This window comes from Melanerpes formicivorus, unplaced genomic scaffold (genome assembly GCF_026170545.1).
Source record: "Melanerpes formicivorus ecotype bairdi unplaced genomic scaffold, bMelFor1.0.p_v2 SCAF_114, whole genome shotgun sequence".
Taxonomy (NCBI): Eukaryota; Metazoa; Chordata; class Aves; order Piciformes; family Picidae; genus Melanerpes; species Melanerpes formicivorus.
The window spans coordinates 412,242-428,600 of record NW_027142466.1 but is presented as its reverse complement, the minus strand read 5'-3'; the positions used below and the strand labels follow the sequence as shown (position 1 = coordinate 428,600).

The 16,359-nt window shown below is 49.4% G+C and overlaps 1 protein-coding gene across 1 annotated transcript in view; it reads left to right on the top strand.

The window, feature by feature from the left end:
* PKNOX2 (PBX/knotted 1 homeobox 2) overlaps positions 1–16,359 on the top strand; it is a 124,433-nt gene that overhangs the window by 79,515 nt on the left and 28,559 nt on the right. Inside the window, 1 exon segment of the mRNA XM_068167265.1 lies at positions 11,770–11,909. Within this exon segment, the coding sequence (XP_068023366.1) occupies positions 11,770–11,909 (140 nt within the window).

Genomic DNA, 16,359 nt, shown 5'->3' with positions numbered 1-16,359 from the left:
CCTTTATTTGTTGTCTTTAGTATGGAAATTATTTTCTTTACAAATGCATTTATTGAGGGAACTGAGGAGAGCTGTGGAGCTTGCAGCACTCACTGCAGGGGGGCCATAAGGGCAGCTTTGTGTGTCCCCCCCCAAGTGCTTTTTGGAGTTGTGGCATCATAGTATCATAGTATCACAGTCTCACAGTATCAGTCAGGGTTGGAAGGGACCGCAAGGATCAGCCAGTCCCAACCCCCCTGCCATGGGCAGGGACACCCCACACTAGATCAGCCTGGCCACAGCCTCAGCCAGCCTGGCCTTAAACACCTCCAGGGACAGGGCCCCAACCACCTCCCTGCACAACCCATTCCAGGGCTTCACCACTCTCATGGGGAAGAACTCCCTCCTCCCCTCCAGCCTCAATCTCCCCACCTCCAGCTTCATTCCATTCCCCCTAGTCCTATCACTGCCTGAGATCCTGAGCAGTCCCTCCCCAGCCTTCTTGGAGCTCCCTTCAGATACTGGAAGGCCACAATGAGGTCACCTGGGAGCCTTCTCTTCTGCAGACTGAACAGCCCCAACTCCTTCAGTCTGTCCTCACAGCAGAGCAGCTCCAGCCCTCTGCTCATCCTCCTGGCCCTTCTTTGGACACCTTCCAGCACCTCCAGATCCCTCTTGCCATAGGGGCTCCAGAACTGGAGGCAGGACTCCAGGTGAGGTCTCCCCAGAGCTGAGCAGAGGGGGAGGATCACCTCCCTCAACCTGCTGGCCACACTTCTCCTGCTGTAGCCCAGGATCTGAAACCAAACCAAATTCCAGATCTTCCACCAAGATTTCTTTATTTATGGTTAGAAATTGGTTTGATGAAGAAATCATAATTTAGAATTGGGTGGAGATGTTGATTTTTCAGCATTTTCAGGACAGCAAAAGAAGTTTTGTCCCTCCTTCCCTCACACCGAAAGTGGGTTTTGGGTGGGACCAAAAACGGACTAGAAATTACAAATGGATAAAAATGGGTAGAAGAGAGAGAAATGGACAGGAAGGGATAGAGAGGGACAGTTCAAAATGCTAAAAATTGGGGAGATGTTAAACCAGCTTTATTTCTTTCTGATAGAATAGAATAGAATAGAATAGAATAGAATAGAATAGAATAGAATAGAAGTAGAGTAGAGTAGAGTAGAATAGAATAGAATAGAATAGAATAGAATAGAATAGAATAGAATAGAATAGAATAGAATAGAATAGAAGTAGAATAGAATAGAATAGAATAGAATAGAAGTAGAGTAGAATAGAATAGAATAGAATAGAATAGAATAGAATAGAATAGAATAGAAGTAGAGTAGAGTAGAGTAGAATAGAATAGAATAGAATAGAATAGAATAGAATAGAATAGAATAGAATAGAATAGAATAGAATAGAATAGAATAGAAGTAGAGTAGAATAGAATAGAATAGAATAGAATAGAATAGAATAGAATAGAATAGAATAGAAGTAGAGTAGAGTAGAGTAGAATAGAATAGAATAGAATAGAATAGAATAGAATAGAATAGAATAGAATAGAATAGAATAGAATAGAAGTAGAGTAGAATAGAATAGAATAGAATAGAATAGAATAGAATAGAATAGAATAGAATAGAATAGAATAGAATCAAATAGAAGTAGAGTAGAGTAGAGTAGAGTAGAATAGAATGGAATGGAATGGAATAGAATAGAATAGAATAGAATAGAATAGAATAGAATAGAAGTAGAGTAGAGTAGAGTAGAGTAGAATAGAATAGAATAGAATAGAATAGAATAGAATAGAATAGAATAGAATAGAATAGAATAGAATAGAATAGGAGTAGAGTAGAGTAGAGTAGAGTAGAGTAGAGTAGAGTAGAGTAGATTAGAGTAGACCAGGTTGGAAGAGACCTTCAAGATCATCACTTCCAACCCATCAACCAATCCAACCCACCTAAACAACTAACCCACGGCACCAAGCACCCCATCAAGTCTCCTCCTGAGCACCTCCAGTGATAAGCAATGATGTGGTGGAGATGTTGATTTGTCAGCACTTGCAGGACAGCAAAGGCTGAAAGCAGCTTTGGCTCCCCCAGGAGTTGCTTTGTTGGATGTCTGCATCTGGGGAAAATGGAAAAGTTAAAATGAAAACATCAGAGAGTTTAGTTTTTATCAGTTGTGAAGATTCACTAGGTTGGGGGCTTGGTTTGTCCTCATTTTCAGGACAGCAATTGCTAATAGCAGCTTTGTCTCCCAGGCAAGAGCTGCTCTAGGTGGTCACATCAGGGTGAAGAGCTCAGAAAAGGGAAATCCCAAGTGAGGGAGTTGGGGATCGCCACAGTGGATGAGGTGGAGGTGTTGAATTTTCACCACTTGCAGGACAGCAAAGGATAAAATGAGCTTTGTCTCCCCCAAAAGGTTTTTGGAAGGCTTTGTTAGGGGGGAAAGTAAACTAAACTAAAAATAACCAATAATGGATCTCTTTATTCAAAGTAAAAACTGGTTGGGAGGCCAAGTTGATTCGTCAGCATTGTCAGACCAAGTGCTGAAAGCAGCCTGTCCCTGCCGGCCAGAAGTGCTGCTGGGGAGCCCAAAGGGGCCAGAGACGGAAAACGACCACATGTTGAACGGTAAAAAATCACTCAGGCTGCAGGTGAGGTGGAGCTGAGGCTCAAAGAACCTCCTCAGCTCCTGGGCTCCTCAGCAGAGAATTCTGAAAGCATTTAGAAAGTGGGATTTAAAAAAAGGAAACATTTGAAATGCTCAATTTCAGTTTTCAAACAGAAAATGCTAAGCTGACAAGGTGTTTGCCATCTTGTTCCAATGGCAAACCCATCTCTGCATTTCTCCTGTCAGGAAACATTTGCCTTCTTTCCCCATCATTATCTCACATCTTTAAAACCTTTTTTCTCCACTTCTGCAATGTGTGGTTTCTGTTGTCACAGATTCAGAGAGTAGTTTGGGGGAGCAGGGAAGGAAAACGTCTGAAAATGGAGAGAAGATGAGGAGCTGAGGAGGAGGAACACAGCAGAGGTCTGCTGCTGGTGTCAGCCATAGAGTGCAGGTCACAGAATGGCAGAATCCATGTCAGAGCCCTCCAGCACTGCAGGCTCAGCACCAAACCCTGCCCCTCAGCACCACCCCCAGGGAGGGAGACTCCAGCACTGCCCTGGGCAGACACTTCCAAGCTTTGGGAACCCTCCCAGGGCAGAAAGGTTTCCTGAGAGCCAGCCTCAGCCTCCCCTGCTGCAGCTTGCAGCCATTGCCTCTGCTCCTGGCCCTTGGCACCAAGGAGCAGAGGCTGCCCCCTCCTCGCTCCAACCTCCCTGCAGGGAGCTGCAGAGAGCAAGGAGCTCTCCCTCAGCCTCCTCTGCTCCAGCCTCAAGCCCCCAGCTCCCTCAGCCCTCCTCTAGCCCAGGGGCTCCAGGCCCTTCTCCAGCCTGGCTGCCCTGCTCTGCACAGGCTCCAGCCCCTCAGTGGCCTTCCTGCAGGGAGGGCCCAGGGCTGAGCCCAGCACTGAGCTGTGGCCTCCCCAGTGCTGAGCACAGGGGGATGCTCACCTCCTGGCCCTGCTGCCCACCCTGCTTCTGAGCCAAGCCAGGAGGCGCTCCTCACAGGCCTTGTAGGTCTCTTCTCAATGCAGTTTTTTGGCAGGACATTGGGGAAAACAATCACATAATCCTAGAACAGCTTGAGTTGGAAGGGACCTTAAGGCTCATCCAGCCCCTTGACATGGCCAAGGACCCCTCCCACCAGCCCAGGTTGCTCAAAGTCTCATCCAGCCTGGCCTTGAACACCCCCAGGCAAGAGGCAGCCACTGCCTCCCTGGGCAGCCTGTGCCAGAGTCTCTCTACCCTCACTCTAAAGATTTTCTTCCTCTAGTCTCAGTCTCCCTTTTCCCAGCTCAAAGCCTTTGTCCCTCACTCATCCTCTCACTCCCAGCCCTTGTCCAAAGTCCTTCCCCAGCTCTCCTGCAGCCTCTTCGGGCTCTGTTTTCTGCATCATACTCCAAACCTTTTAATTGCTCTGTTCTTGTTGTGTTTTACCAAGAATCTGCATTGTGCAAAAGAGCAGAAGTACATTTGGCTTTGCTTTCCACCTTTGGCATCTTTATAACATTCTTATATGATTTAAAATCTTTATTTCAGTCTTCTATAGAATTGGTTTTTTTCAGAATGATTTTCCATGTCACAAAGGCCACAAAGATGCTGCCAGGGCTGGAGCAGCTCTGCTGTGAGCACAGGATGAGGGAGCTGGGGCTGTGCAGCCTGGAGAGGAGAAGGCTCCAGGGGCACCTCAGAGCTGCTGCCAGGACCTGAAGGGATCCTGCAGGAAGGCTGCAGAGAGACTTGTCCTGAGGGGGTCTGAGCCAGGACAAGGAGGAATGGTTTGAGCTGAGGCAGAGCAGGGTTAGAGTGGAGCTGAGGCAGAAGTTGTTCAGCAGGAGGGAGCTGAGACTCTGGCACAGGCTGCCCAGGGAGGCTGTGGCTGCCTCCTGCCTGGGGGTGTTCAAGGCCAGGCTGGCTGAGGCCCTGAGCAGCTGAGAGCAGCTGAGAGGTGTCCCTGGGCATGGCAGGAGGTTGGAGCTGAGCTCTGAGCTCCCTTCCAGCCTTGCTGGGGGTCTATGTTATTTACATTCTATATGATTTGTGCTCTCTCTATTTTCTGTTCTCTATTTCAGACAGGGCTTCTCTCATTCTTTAAGCTTTTGCAATGTAATTTTTGGAACTCTTTTTGGGTTTTGACCTTTTGGTTCACCTTTTCTCCCTTCTCAACTCTTGGTGGCCAGTTTGTACATTTCTCCAGGTATTTAACTGTCTTGTTGAAAAACCCCAAACAACCAGAAGTCAACTTCTTGACATGATTTAAAGCTTTTAAACCTTTTTTGTCTCCTTTCACATACTTCCCAACTTATTTTAAACATCTTAATGGTTTAAACCATTTTGACATAATTATTTTTCTCTTTTCAAATGCTTTTCCCATATAACAACACATTTTGCTTATCTTCAGGTAATTATTTTCCCTCTTTTAGCTTCTAGGAACATTTTTTACATTTCAAAAACTTTTTAAACCTTTTTGAAACTTATAGAACAGAACAGAACAGATCAGAATAGGATAGAATAGAATAGAATAGAATAGAATAGAATAGAATAGAATAGAATAGAATAGAATAGAATAGAATAGAATAGAATAGACCAGACCAGACCAGGTTGGAAGAGACCTTCAAGATCATCAAGTCCAACCTATCACCCAACACCACCTAATCAACTAACCCATGGCACCAAGCACCCCATCAAGTCTCCTCCTGAACACCTCCAGGGATGGTGACTCCACCACCTCCCTGGGCAGCACATCCCAATGGGCAATCACTCTCTCTGTGTAGAACTTCCTCCTAACATCCAGCCTGAACCTCCCCTGGCACAGCCTGAGAATGTGTCCTCTTGTTCTGGTACTGGTTGCCTGGGAGAAGAGACCAACATCTGCTTGTCTATAACCCCCCTTAAGGTAGCTGTAGAAAGCAAGAAGGTCTCCCCTGAGCCTCCTCTTCTCCAGGCTAAGCAACCCCAGCTCCCTCAGCCTCTCCTCACAGGGCTGTGCTCCAGACCCCTCCCCAGCCTTGTTGCCCTTCTCTGGACACCTTCCAGCAGCTCAACCTCTTTCCTAACCTGAGGAGCCCAGAACTGGACACAGGACTCAAGGTGTGGCCTAACCAGTGCAGTGTCCAGGGGCAGAATGAGCTCCCTGCTCCTGCTGGCCACACTCTGCCTGATGCAGCCCAGGATGCCATTGGCCCTCCTGGCTGCCTGGGCACACTGCAGGCTCATGTTCAGCCTACCATCAACCAGCACCCCCAGGTCCCTCTCTGCCTGGCTGCTCTCAGCCACTCTGCCCCCAGCCTGCAGCACTGCCTGGGGTTGCTGTGGCTAATGTGCAGCCCCTGGCACTTGGCTGTGTTCAATCTCCTGCCCTTGGCCTCTGCCCATCTGTCCAGCCTGGCCAGGTCCCTCTGCAGAGCCTCTCTGCCCTCCAGCAGATCAACTCCTGCCCCAGCTTGGTGTCAGCTGCACATTCACTGCTGATGGACTCAATGTCCTCCTCCAGATCATCAATGAAGATGTTAAAGAGCACAGGGCCCAGCACTGCTCCCTGGGGCACACCACTGGTGCCTGGCTGCCAGCTGGCTGTGGCACCATTCACCACCACTCTCTGGGCTCAGCCTCCAGCCAGTTCCTCACCCAGCTCAGAGAGCTGCTGTCCCAGCCAGGGGCTGACAGCTTGGCCAGGAGTTGGCTGTGGGGGATGGTGGCAAAGGCCTTGCTGCAGTCCAGGCAGAGTTCATCCCCAGCCTGCCCCACAGCCACCAGGAGTCCCCTGGGCATGGAAGGAGCTCAGGTTGGTCAGGCAGGCCCTGCCCTTCCTAATAAAAGTGTTAACACTTTTTAAACTTATTTTTCTACCTTTGCAATTGTTTAAACGTTTAAAAAAACTTTTTTAACCTTTGCAATTGTTTAAACTTTGTAAACTTACTTTTTTACCCTTGAAAATGTTTCACTTCTTTCTTTGCTTTTTAATTCAGCTTTTAAAACTTTTACTTTTTCAACCTTTTTACAGCTTTTAGGCTCTTTTTTTTTTTAACTTATCCTTTTACTTTTTCATTGCTTTTTAACTGAGTTAAAAAAATGAAACTTTTTTTTTTGTTTTGACCTCTTAGTTTTTAAAACTTTGGAAACTTTTTTTTTACCCTTTCATTTTTTTTCTCTTATTTTTTATGATTTTATTATTATATTATTATTTGATTATTATTTTATTAGCGTTGAACATTTTGAAACTGTTGAGAACAGGTTAAAAGTCTTTTACCTTTTAAAGGCAATTTCCCTTTTTTACATTTCAAACCCCTTCACAACCTGAATTTTTTTTACCTTTTCTGATGCATTTTTGAACTGTTGTTTGAACTTGACTTTTTTAAACTTCCTTTTTGTTTGGTTTGGTTTGGTTTGGTTTGGTTTGGTTTGGTTTGGTTTCATAGTTTCATAGTTTCATAGTTTCATAGTTTCATTCAGGGTTGGAAGGGACCACAAGGATCATCCAGTTCCAACCCCCCTGCCATGGGCAGGGACACCCCACACTAGATCAGGCTGCCCACAGCCTCAGCCAGCCTGGCCTTAAACACCCCCAGGGCTGGGGCCTCGACCACCTCCCTGCACAACCCATTCCAGGGCTTCACCACTCTCATGGTGAAGAACCTCCTCCTCTTAACCTTTCTCTTTAACCTTTCTCTTGTTTTTGTTTTAACTTCCCTTGTTTAAACTCATTTCTCAGCTGCTTTTTGCTGTCACTTCCATCTTTTTATTTCTCTCCTGCTTCTGTCTTTGGCCATTTTCAGAAGAGAATTCCTAAGCCCACACAAATCTACGTGTTTTTACTAACACCTGCAAATTCCCTGCCCCTTGCCCCATTGCTCAGGTACTCCTGCTCCCAAGCAGTCTCTTCCCTCCTTCCCCATCCCCACCTGCTCCCTCCAAAGCCATTTTTGGCCCCGTTTTTACCCTCCTGCCTGCCCAGCACCCCCATCCCAGTGCTCCATCCTCACCCCCTGGTGTCCTCACAGCTCTTTTGCTGCTGACTTGGGACTATTTTTGTTTAGTTCTTTTCTTCACCAAGGTGAGGTAATGGCTTGGAGAGCCACAGAGGAAGCTTTTTTTTGGGGGGGTAATGGTCCAATTAGTTGCAGACTTGGCTGGAAAGAGCCAACTTGGCAGGAGTTTGGGGCAGGACGCAAAATGGGCTTCGACATCACAGGAAGCGAGTGTGACCTGGGGGAAAAAGTTAAAAGGGGGGAGGGGAAAGGGGGAAAAGTGCCATTTTTTCCAGAAAAAACAATTGTCAGGGGAAATAATAAGGAGAAGAAAGGAGGAAAAGCAAGAGGAAGGGAGCTATTTAGTGCAGCATCCAAAACCTGCAAGGGGTTGGCCTTAGATAGAACATAGGGGGGTGTGGGGGGGAGGGGAAATCCAAGCCAGGGGGAAGTGCACTGCTAATTCTCACTGATGCATTTAGCACTGGGGAAGGGAAGAGGGGTGGGAGTGGAACTGAAATGGCAGCAGGTGAATTTCCAGGTGCTGGAGTCAAACTTTGGGGGTTATGAACAATAAAGGAGATTAAGGAAGGGAAATGAAGCGCAGCGTCGGCAGCGAAAGGTCAGGCAGGAGATATTAAAGTCAAACAGTTGGGAAGCAAAAGGTTTGGCTTCTGCCATGGCAAGGAGCTGGGAGGAACAAAGGCTGTGGGCATGGAGACAGGTGGGCAGCACTTCTCAGGGCTGTGCTCTGTAATCTGGGTATAGGCAGGGAGAAAAATCTCCATTTTATTTATATCCAGGTAAGCAGAGGAACAAATTGATAACTACAGATCAGTTTGTAGTGTAGGCCTGAACACTAACATAGACACTGGCAAAAATAATACAGGCTGCTGTGAAACACATGTTGAAATAGATCCATCTGTGGACACAGCAACATAGATAAACATGCAGAATACAAATAGCTATAGAAATAGTAGACAAAGGGATGTAAACTGTTTATAGATACATGCACACAAAGTAATTGATTGCATCCAATATATAAATACAGTAGGTAGGAAATACTGATATATAAACACACACAAATTAATCTGTAGTTAGAGCAGAAGGTGTATACATAGAAGTGAACTACCCAAATAGAATTTAATGCAGGGTTGGAGCAGAGAAGATATTGGACAAATAGATATAAAATAGATATATATCAATTCCTGGGCATTGATGTATTATTGCATCAGGAAATACATAAATATATCAATTCCTAGGCATGGATGTATTATTGCATCAGAAAATACATAAATATATAAGGCAGGTCTCACCTAGACCTAAATACAAATCAATATATGATTGTATCAGGCAAAAAATATTAAGCAGATAGACATAAAATGGATATAGAACTACACACAAATGAGGAGATGATTACATTAGGGAACAGATAAGTAGACAGATAGATATAAATTGGCTATATAAATGCACCCCAATTAATAGATTATCAGACAAAGAGCTGTAAAATAGATACAAATACACTCAGGTCAATATAGGATTACATCAGGCAAATAGCAGATCAAATGCATTTTATTTACCTCTGAAGGCAGGAATCAATAGAGAATCACAGGAGCCAGTGAATAGCACAGGAAATGATTTCTTAACCCATGGTGGCAGAGCTCAATGTACAATCTGTCATTTTGTGTCACCAACCAACCACAGAATGGGAGGGGTTGGAAGGGACCTCTGGAGCTCCCCCAGCACAAGCCCTGCCAGAGAGGGCACCCAGGGCAGGGCACCCAGAGCACATCCAGGGAGGGTGGAAAGGCTCCAGGGAAGGAGACTCCACAACCTCTCTGGGCAGCCTGCCCCAGGCTCTGGCAGCCTCACCATACAGAAGGGTCTCCTGGTGTTGAGCTGGAGTCTCCTGGGCTCCAGCCTGTGCCTGTTGTTCCTTGTCCTGGCACTGGGCACCACCACAAAGAGCCTGGCACCTTCATCCTGACCTCCACCCCTCAGCTATGGATAGACATTGATCAGGTCCCCTCTCAGCCTCCTGTCCAGGCTGAACAGCCCCAAGGCTCTCAGTCTCTCTTCACAGCAGTTCCAGTCCCTTCCTCATCCTCATGGCTCTCTGTTGGCTTCTCTCCAGCAGTTCCCTCTCTCTCTGGAGCTGGGGAGCCCAGAACTGGACACAGTATTGCAGGGTGGTCTCAGCAGGGAGAGCAGAGGGGCAGCAGAAGCTCCCCAGCCCTGCTGGCCACACTCCTGTTGCTGCACCCCAGGACACCCTTGGCCCTCCTGGCCACAGGGGGCACAGCTGTGATGTTGGATATTGATTCTGTTAGATATTAGATATAATGTAGGGAAATAAGTGATTGATAAAAATATTTTTACTTAAGCACAGAAATAAATACAACAAATAGAAATGGGTGTGGTAAATAAATCAATGATCTACAGCATATTTAGCAAGGGACAGAAGCTTCCTTTTGCTGCCTAGCTCAAGGGGAGGAGTGAAGATGTAGGGACTAAAGCATCCCAGCCTGGATGTGTAAAATCTGTTTGACACCACAGCAGGTAGAACACCCAATCTGGGTGAGGTTTGGGATTTGGGGCTTGCTGCCACATTTGAGCCAAGATTGAGTAAGTAATGGAAAAGAACAAAACTCCCCAGGACCTTTTTGGAGCCAAATCTTGTGAAGCTTTTGTGGCCCAGCACAGCCTGGCAGCAGACAATTCAGACTGTTTTGGATGTGGCTGGTCAGTTGATGAGGAAATTGCCCAGGATAGATGTTTGAAGGACAGGCTGGCACAGATCAAAATTAAACTTCCATGTAAGCTTAAATTCCAATGTAGAGTTTAAGGTAAAATTTTAACCCTGCATGGGCCCTGAGGTTCCCAGCACAGCCACACAGAGCAGCTGCCAGGTCCCTGCTAGAGTCCCAGCCCCATCCTGATGATCTGGGGCAGGGACTGGGGCTAAAAATGGGAGACTGGGCACAGGCAAAGCCAAAAAGGTTGAGGTTTTGTTTTGGTGGAGTCTCACCGTGCTGGGATGAGTCATGGCTTGGCCTGGGGAGTCAGGAGGGGCTCAGGTACCATGGGCAGAAGGGCTCCAAATGTGTGTCTAGACAAACCTGCTGGCTCAGCACACTCCTGGCACAGGCAGGTAGTTTAGTCTGGGGCAGGGGCAAAGCATCCCATAATCACCCTCAGCCTTGGTTTTGCTGCTGCTGCTATAAGGATGTTGGGAATTTTTCCCCCCTGTATTTTCCTCAAGAAGAAAGAGGGGAGGAAAAAGTCAAAAACCTTCAATCTGCTGCTCCCAGGCTAAGAGGAAATGCCAAACAGAATTTGGGCTCCCCCCAAACCATCCTGCTGTGGGCTCAGCACAGCACTGCCTGTGGTCAAGACTGGTTTGAGTGGGAAGGGACCCCCAAAGCTCCTCCACTGCAGCCCCCAGGGACATCCCCAGCCACAGCAGGCTGCTCCCAGCCCCAACCAACCTGCCCTGCCCTGCTGCCAGCCATGGGGCAGCTCCACCTCTCTGGGCAGCCTGGGCCAGGCTCTCCCCAGCCTCAGCACCAACCATTTCTCCTTCTCTCCACTCTCAAGCTCCCTCTTTGCCTCCCAAACCATCCCCCCTTGGCCTGGCCCAACAGGCCCTGCTCCAAGCTCTGGCCCCAGCTTGCTTCAGGTGCTGGGAGGCCAGCAGAAGGTGTCCCTGGAGCCTTCTCCTCTGCAGGCTGCCCAAGGCCAACTCTCTCAGCCTGGCTCCCAGCAGAGGGCTTCCAGCCCTGCCAGCACTGCTGTGGCCTCCTCTGGCCCTGCTGCCCCAGCTCCTGCCTGTGCTGTGCTGAGGGCTCCAGAGCTGCCCCAGCCCTGCAGGGGGGGGTGAGCAGAGCAGAGCAGAGGGGCAGAATCCCCTCCCTGCCCCTGCTGCCCACCCTGCTGGGGCTCAGCCCAGGCCAGGCTGGGGCTGGGCTGGCAGCGCTGGGTGCCGGCTCCTGGCCAGCTCTGCACCCCCAGCACCCCCAAGGCCTTCTCCTCAGCCCCAGCCTGGGACTGGCACTGGGGATGTCCTGAGCCAGCTGCAGGACCTTGCCCTTGGCCTTGTTGAGCCTCAGCAGAGTCACAGGGACTCTCCTGTGAAATTGTCAAAATTCCAGGCAAAGCTCAGCAGGAAAGTGTAATTTGAGTTTCTTCCTTTATTTCTTCCCCTCCCCTCCCAGATGACAGCCACAGCCCAGCAGCCCAGCAAGGCTCAACCTGTGCACCTCGCCACGCCAGCAGCAGCCACCAGTGCTCCGGTTCCTGCCACGGCTGCTGACCCCCAGGCGCAGCTGGAGGCTGACAAGCGAGCTGTCTACAGGTGATGTGAGCTCACAGCAGTCTGCATTCATTAATCACCCCATTCAGTAATTAATGCATCAGTGTTGCATTATTTCATTAGGGCAGGGGTTGCTGCAGTGCATTGTTAATGTGGCAGCTCAGTGCTGCGCTCCTTCATGCCTTGGTTACTGCGTGCCCTGGCTCCTGTGTTTCATAGTTTTCATAGTTTCATTCAGGGGTTGGAAGGGACCACAAGGATCATCTAGTTCCAACCCCCTGCCATGGGCAGGGACACCCCACACTAGATCAGGCTGGACAGAGCCTCATCCAGCCTGCTCTTAAACACCCCCAGGGGACGGGGGCCTCGACCACCTCCCTGCACAACCCATTCCAGGGTTTCACCACTCTCATGGTGAAGAACCTCCTCCTCACATCCAGCCTGAATCTCCCCACCTCCAGCTTCATTCCATTCCCCCTAGTCCTATCACTACCTGAGATCCTGAGAAGTCCTTCCCCAGCCTTCCTGTAGGCCCCCTTCAGATACTGGTGGGCGACAATTAGGTCTCCTCGGAGCCTTCTCTTCTCCAGACCTGAACAGCCCCAACTCCTTCAGTCTGTCCTCATAGGAGAGGTGCTCCAGCCCTCTGCTCATCCTCCTGGCCCTGCTCTGGACACCTTCCAGCCCCTCCACATCCCTCTTGTAATAGGGGCTCCAGAACTGGACACAGTACTCCAGGTGGGGTCTCACCAGGGCTGAGCAGAGGGGGAGAATCACCTCCCTCGACCTGCTGGCCACACTTCTCCTGATGCAGCCCAGGCTCTGATTGGCTTTGCGGGCTGCAAGTGCACACTGAGAGCTCCTGTTGAGCTTTTTGTCCACCAGCACCCCCAAGGCTCTCTCCTCAGGGCTACCCTCCAGCCAGTCACTGCCCAGCCTGTATTTGTGCCTGGGATTGCCTCGACCCAGATGCAGGACCCTGCCCTTGGTCTTGTTGAACTTCATGAGGTTGGCTTGTGCCCAGCTCTCCAGCCTGTCCAGCTCCCTCTGGATGGATCCCTTCCCTCCAGCCTGTCTGCTGCACCACACAGCTTGGTGCCATCAGCAAACTTGCTGAGGGTGCACTCAATGCCACTGTCCATGTCCCCCACAAAGATGTTGAACAAGACAGGTCCCAGGACTGATCCCTGAGGGACTCCACTTGTCACTGGCCTCCCCTGGGACATGGAGCCATTGACAGCCACTCTTTGGGTGTTCTTTGTTACCCTGCATTGTTACTCTAATGCATTAACCCCCAGGCAGGAGTGGGGGCAGGCACAGGTGTTGGTAGCGATGGGAGCCTTTGGTAAGGTGGTGGCCATCCCAGCATGGTGCTGGAGCTCTCTCATGCCCCTCACTGTGCAGCACTCCTAAAGACTCACACCTCCAGACCTAAACTGTCCCTTCTTTGGGGTCAAAATGATGTCACCTGGGGTCTAAAAAGTGCCCAGGAAGAGTGAAGCCAGGTATTAGCTTGAAGTTGCCCTTTTGTGTTTGGCAAAGCCCTGTGATTTGAAGAGCCAAAGGCACCCCAAAGGAAATTAAAGCCCCCCCTCTCCTTTTTATTTTCCTTTCCCCCAGTACAGTGCAGTTTGGGGTGAAAAAGCACCCAGAAGGGGTAACCCACACATTAGCCTGAAATGACCTATTTCTTTGGGGTAAAACCATGCAATTTTGGGGTGAAAACCACCCAAAAGGATTCAAGCCATGTATGAAGCTGAATTTTCCCATTTCATTGGCAGCCCCATGCCTTTTTGCCCCCCCCCACCCCCCCCCCCCCCCCCCCCCCCCCCCCCAAGCACCTAGAAGGAGTAAAGTCACCTCTTGAGTGGAAATGATTGTCCAAATTGGTGTGATTCAGGGATGAGAAAGCAGCCAGAAAGAGTAAATCCAGGAGATAACCTAAAATTATTCTCTCTTTTATTTTCTCTGACAAAACCATGTGGACTGGGGGGGGGGGTGGGGTGGTGAAAAAGGACCCAGGAGGAATGAAGTCAAATATTAATCTGTGCAGGGTGTGGGCAGCAGTGGGTGCAAGGTGGCTAAAATACTCTGGCCCCAATTGTTTCAGTCCTTTGGAGATAATAATGTCTGAGTTTGAGCTGGCTGCAGTGGTGTTGTGATAGAATTGCCATAACTAACATTCTAATTGTGTAAACAGTCTAATTAGCTAAGTCAAATGTAATTATGGAGGTGATAATTATTGACACCGTGCATCTCTGGGGCTCTAACACCATTGGGGTTAAGGTTTAAATGTAAGGATGAATCCTCCCCCAGTTAGTGGCCAAGGCCATAGGCACTTGTGAACCAAAAAGGTGCAGCTTGGAAGTGAAGGAATTCAAATGTGACAAGTCCAAAAGGCCTGGAAGGAGGCACTGAATAAAGCCTTTCCCCAGGATGCTTTGCAGCAGATTTCAAGAGTCTCTCAAGGCAAACAAGGTCACTCGAGAGGAAAAAAGACAGTGTGGGGTAATGAAAGCCTGAACAACCTGTGGAGTTCTCACAGCCTTAGCTTCAAGATCCAAACACATGCCAGAAATGCCTTTTTGAAGGTATTTCCCACCTGGGTATCATAGAATCCCAGCATGGCTCAGGCTGGAAGGGAGCTCAGAGCTCAGCTCCAACCTCCTGCCATGCCCAGGGACACCTCTCAGCTGCACTCAGCTGCTCAGGGGCCTCATCCAGCCTGGCCTTGAACACCCCCAGGCAGGAGGGCAGCCACAGCCTCCCTGGGCAGCCTGGGCCAGAGTCTCAGCTCCCTCCTGCTGAACAACTTCTGCCTCAGCTCCACTCTAACCCTGCTCTGCCTCAGCTCCAAACCATTCCTCCTTGGCCTGTCTCAGACCCCCTCAGGAAAAGTCTCTCTGCAGCCTTCCTGCAGGATCCCTTCAGCTCCTGGCAGACAGCTCTGAGGTTCCCCCTCGCTCTTCTCCAGGCTGCACAGCCCCAGCTCCCTCAGTCTGTGCTCACAGCAGGGCTGCTCCAGCCCTTGGAGCATCTTTGTGGCCTCCTTTGGACTTCCTCCCACAGCTCTGTGTCTTTCTTGTGATGGGGACACCAGAACTGTAAAAAATATCACCTGGTTCCAGACATGGATTTGGTTGCCCCAACCAGCTCCCCAGTATGTTTTTATCCCTTAACTCCTTTTTTGCTGCACACAAGATCTGATCATTCTCCTGTATTCAGCTGCTGATGTGGATCTGGACAGATTTTGCTATCGAATGCACCCCAGGGTGATTTTTACCCCACCCAGGGCCATATCCTCTGCCCAAACAAATGGATTTTGGTTGGTTTTCCACAATTCAAGGCAGACAGCATCAATCAACCACCCTGGAGGCAAATCACCAGGAAAATGTGATGGGACATATAAACCCCCACCAGACAAGTCATCCTGATGGGTTTTACACTCCTGCAGGTGGCTTGTCACACGTAATAGACAGGAAGGACAGGGAAACTGCTTGAGAGAGGCCAGGCCAGAGGCACAGAGCTGCTGCAGGCAGTGGAACATCTCCTGTGAGCACAGCTGAGGCAGCTGGGGCTGGGAGCTGGGAGCAGAGCAGCTGAGGGCTGCCCTCAGTGCTGGGGATAAAGCTGTGCAGGGCTGGAGCCAGGCTCTGCTCAGGGGTGGCCAAGCACAGCACAAGGGGCACTGGGGGCAAGCTGGAGCTGAGGAGGTGCCAGGGGAACAGGAGGGGAAACTTTGTCCCTGTGAGGCTGCCAGAGCCTGGGGCAGGCTGCCCAGAGAGGTTGTGGAGTCTGCTCTGGAGCCTTTCCAACCCCCCTGGATGTGTTCTGTGTGCCCTGCCCTGGGTGCCCTGCTCTGGCAGGGCTTGTGCTGGGGGAGCTCCAGAGGTCCCTTCCAGCCCCTCCCATTCTGTGAATCTGTGAAACAGGGGAAAAAAATTAATCCTCCTACTTCTTGGTTGGCTTGGGAGCACCTTCCCAGGGACCAGTCCAGCAGCATCCCTGCTGTGATGTTTCCTGTATATTTCCCTGTATTTCCCCATATTTTTCCACATGTTCCCATATTTTCTGACGTGATGCAACAACAGCACTAAGAGGATTGGGCCAGTGAAGGCGATGCTCCTGGGCTTTCAGTGTTTGCACACCCCAGCACCACAAGCTGGCTTTGTCCAAGTAAACCTGATGAATTTCTTTGCCTGAAGTTTATTTTCCTACAAGGCTATATTGGAGCTGGGGGAAAAAAAAGATCCCTGCTGGGCCTCCAGGGCTGTGGGCAGAGCCCAGCCGAAGGTGTGGAGCGGAGAGCCTTAGAGGAATTAATTTCTCTTTATTAGCCCTTGTTGAATCCTTTTTATTAGCAGCTGTCAGCCACCTCTCTCCTGCAGGAAAATGTCACTGGGTTCAGAACTTTTATTTGGAGGATTCCCTGAAGGGAAAAACATTTTTTGTTTGTTTGTTCTTTGCCAGAGTCGATTTTTCCAGCCCAAAG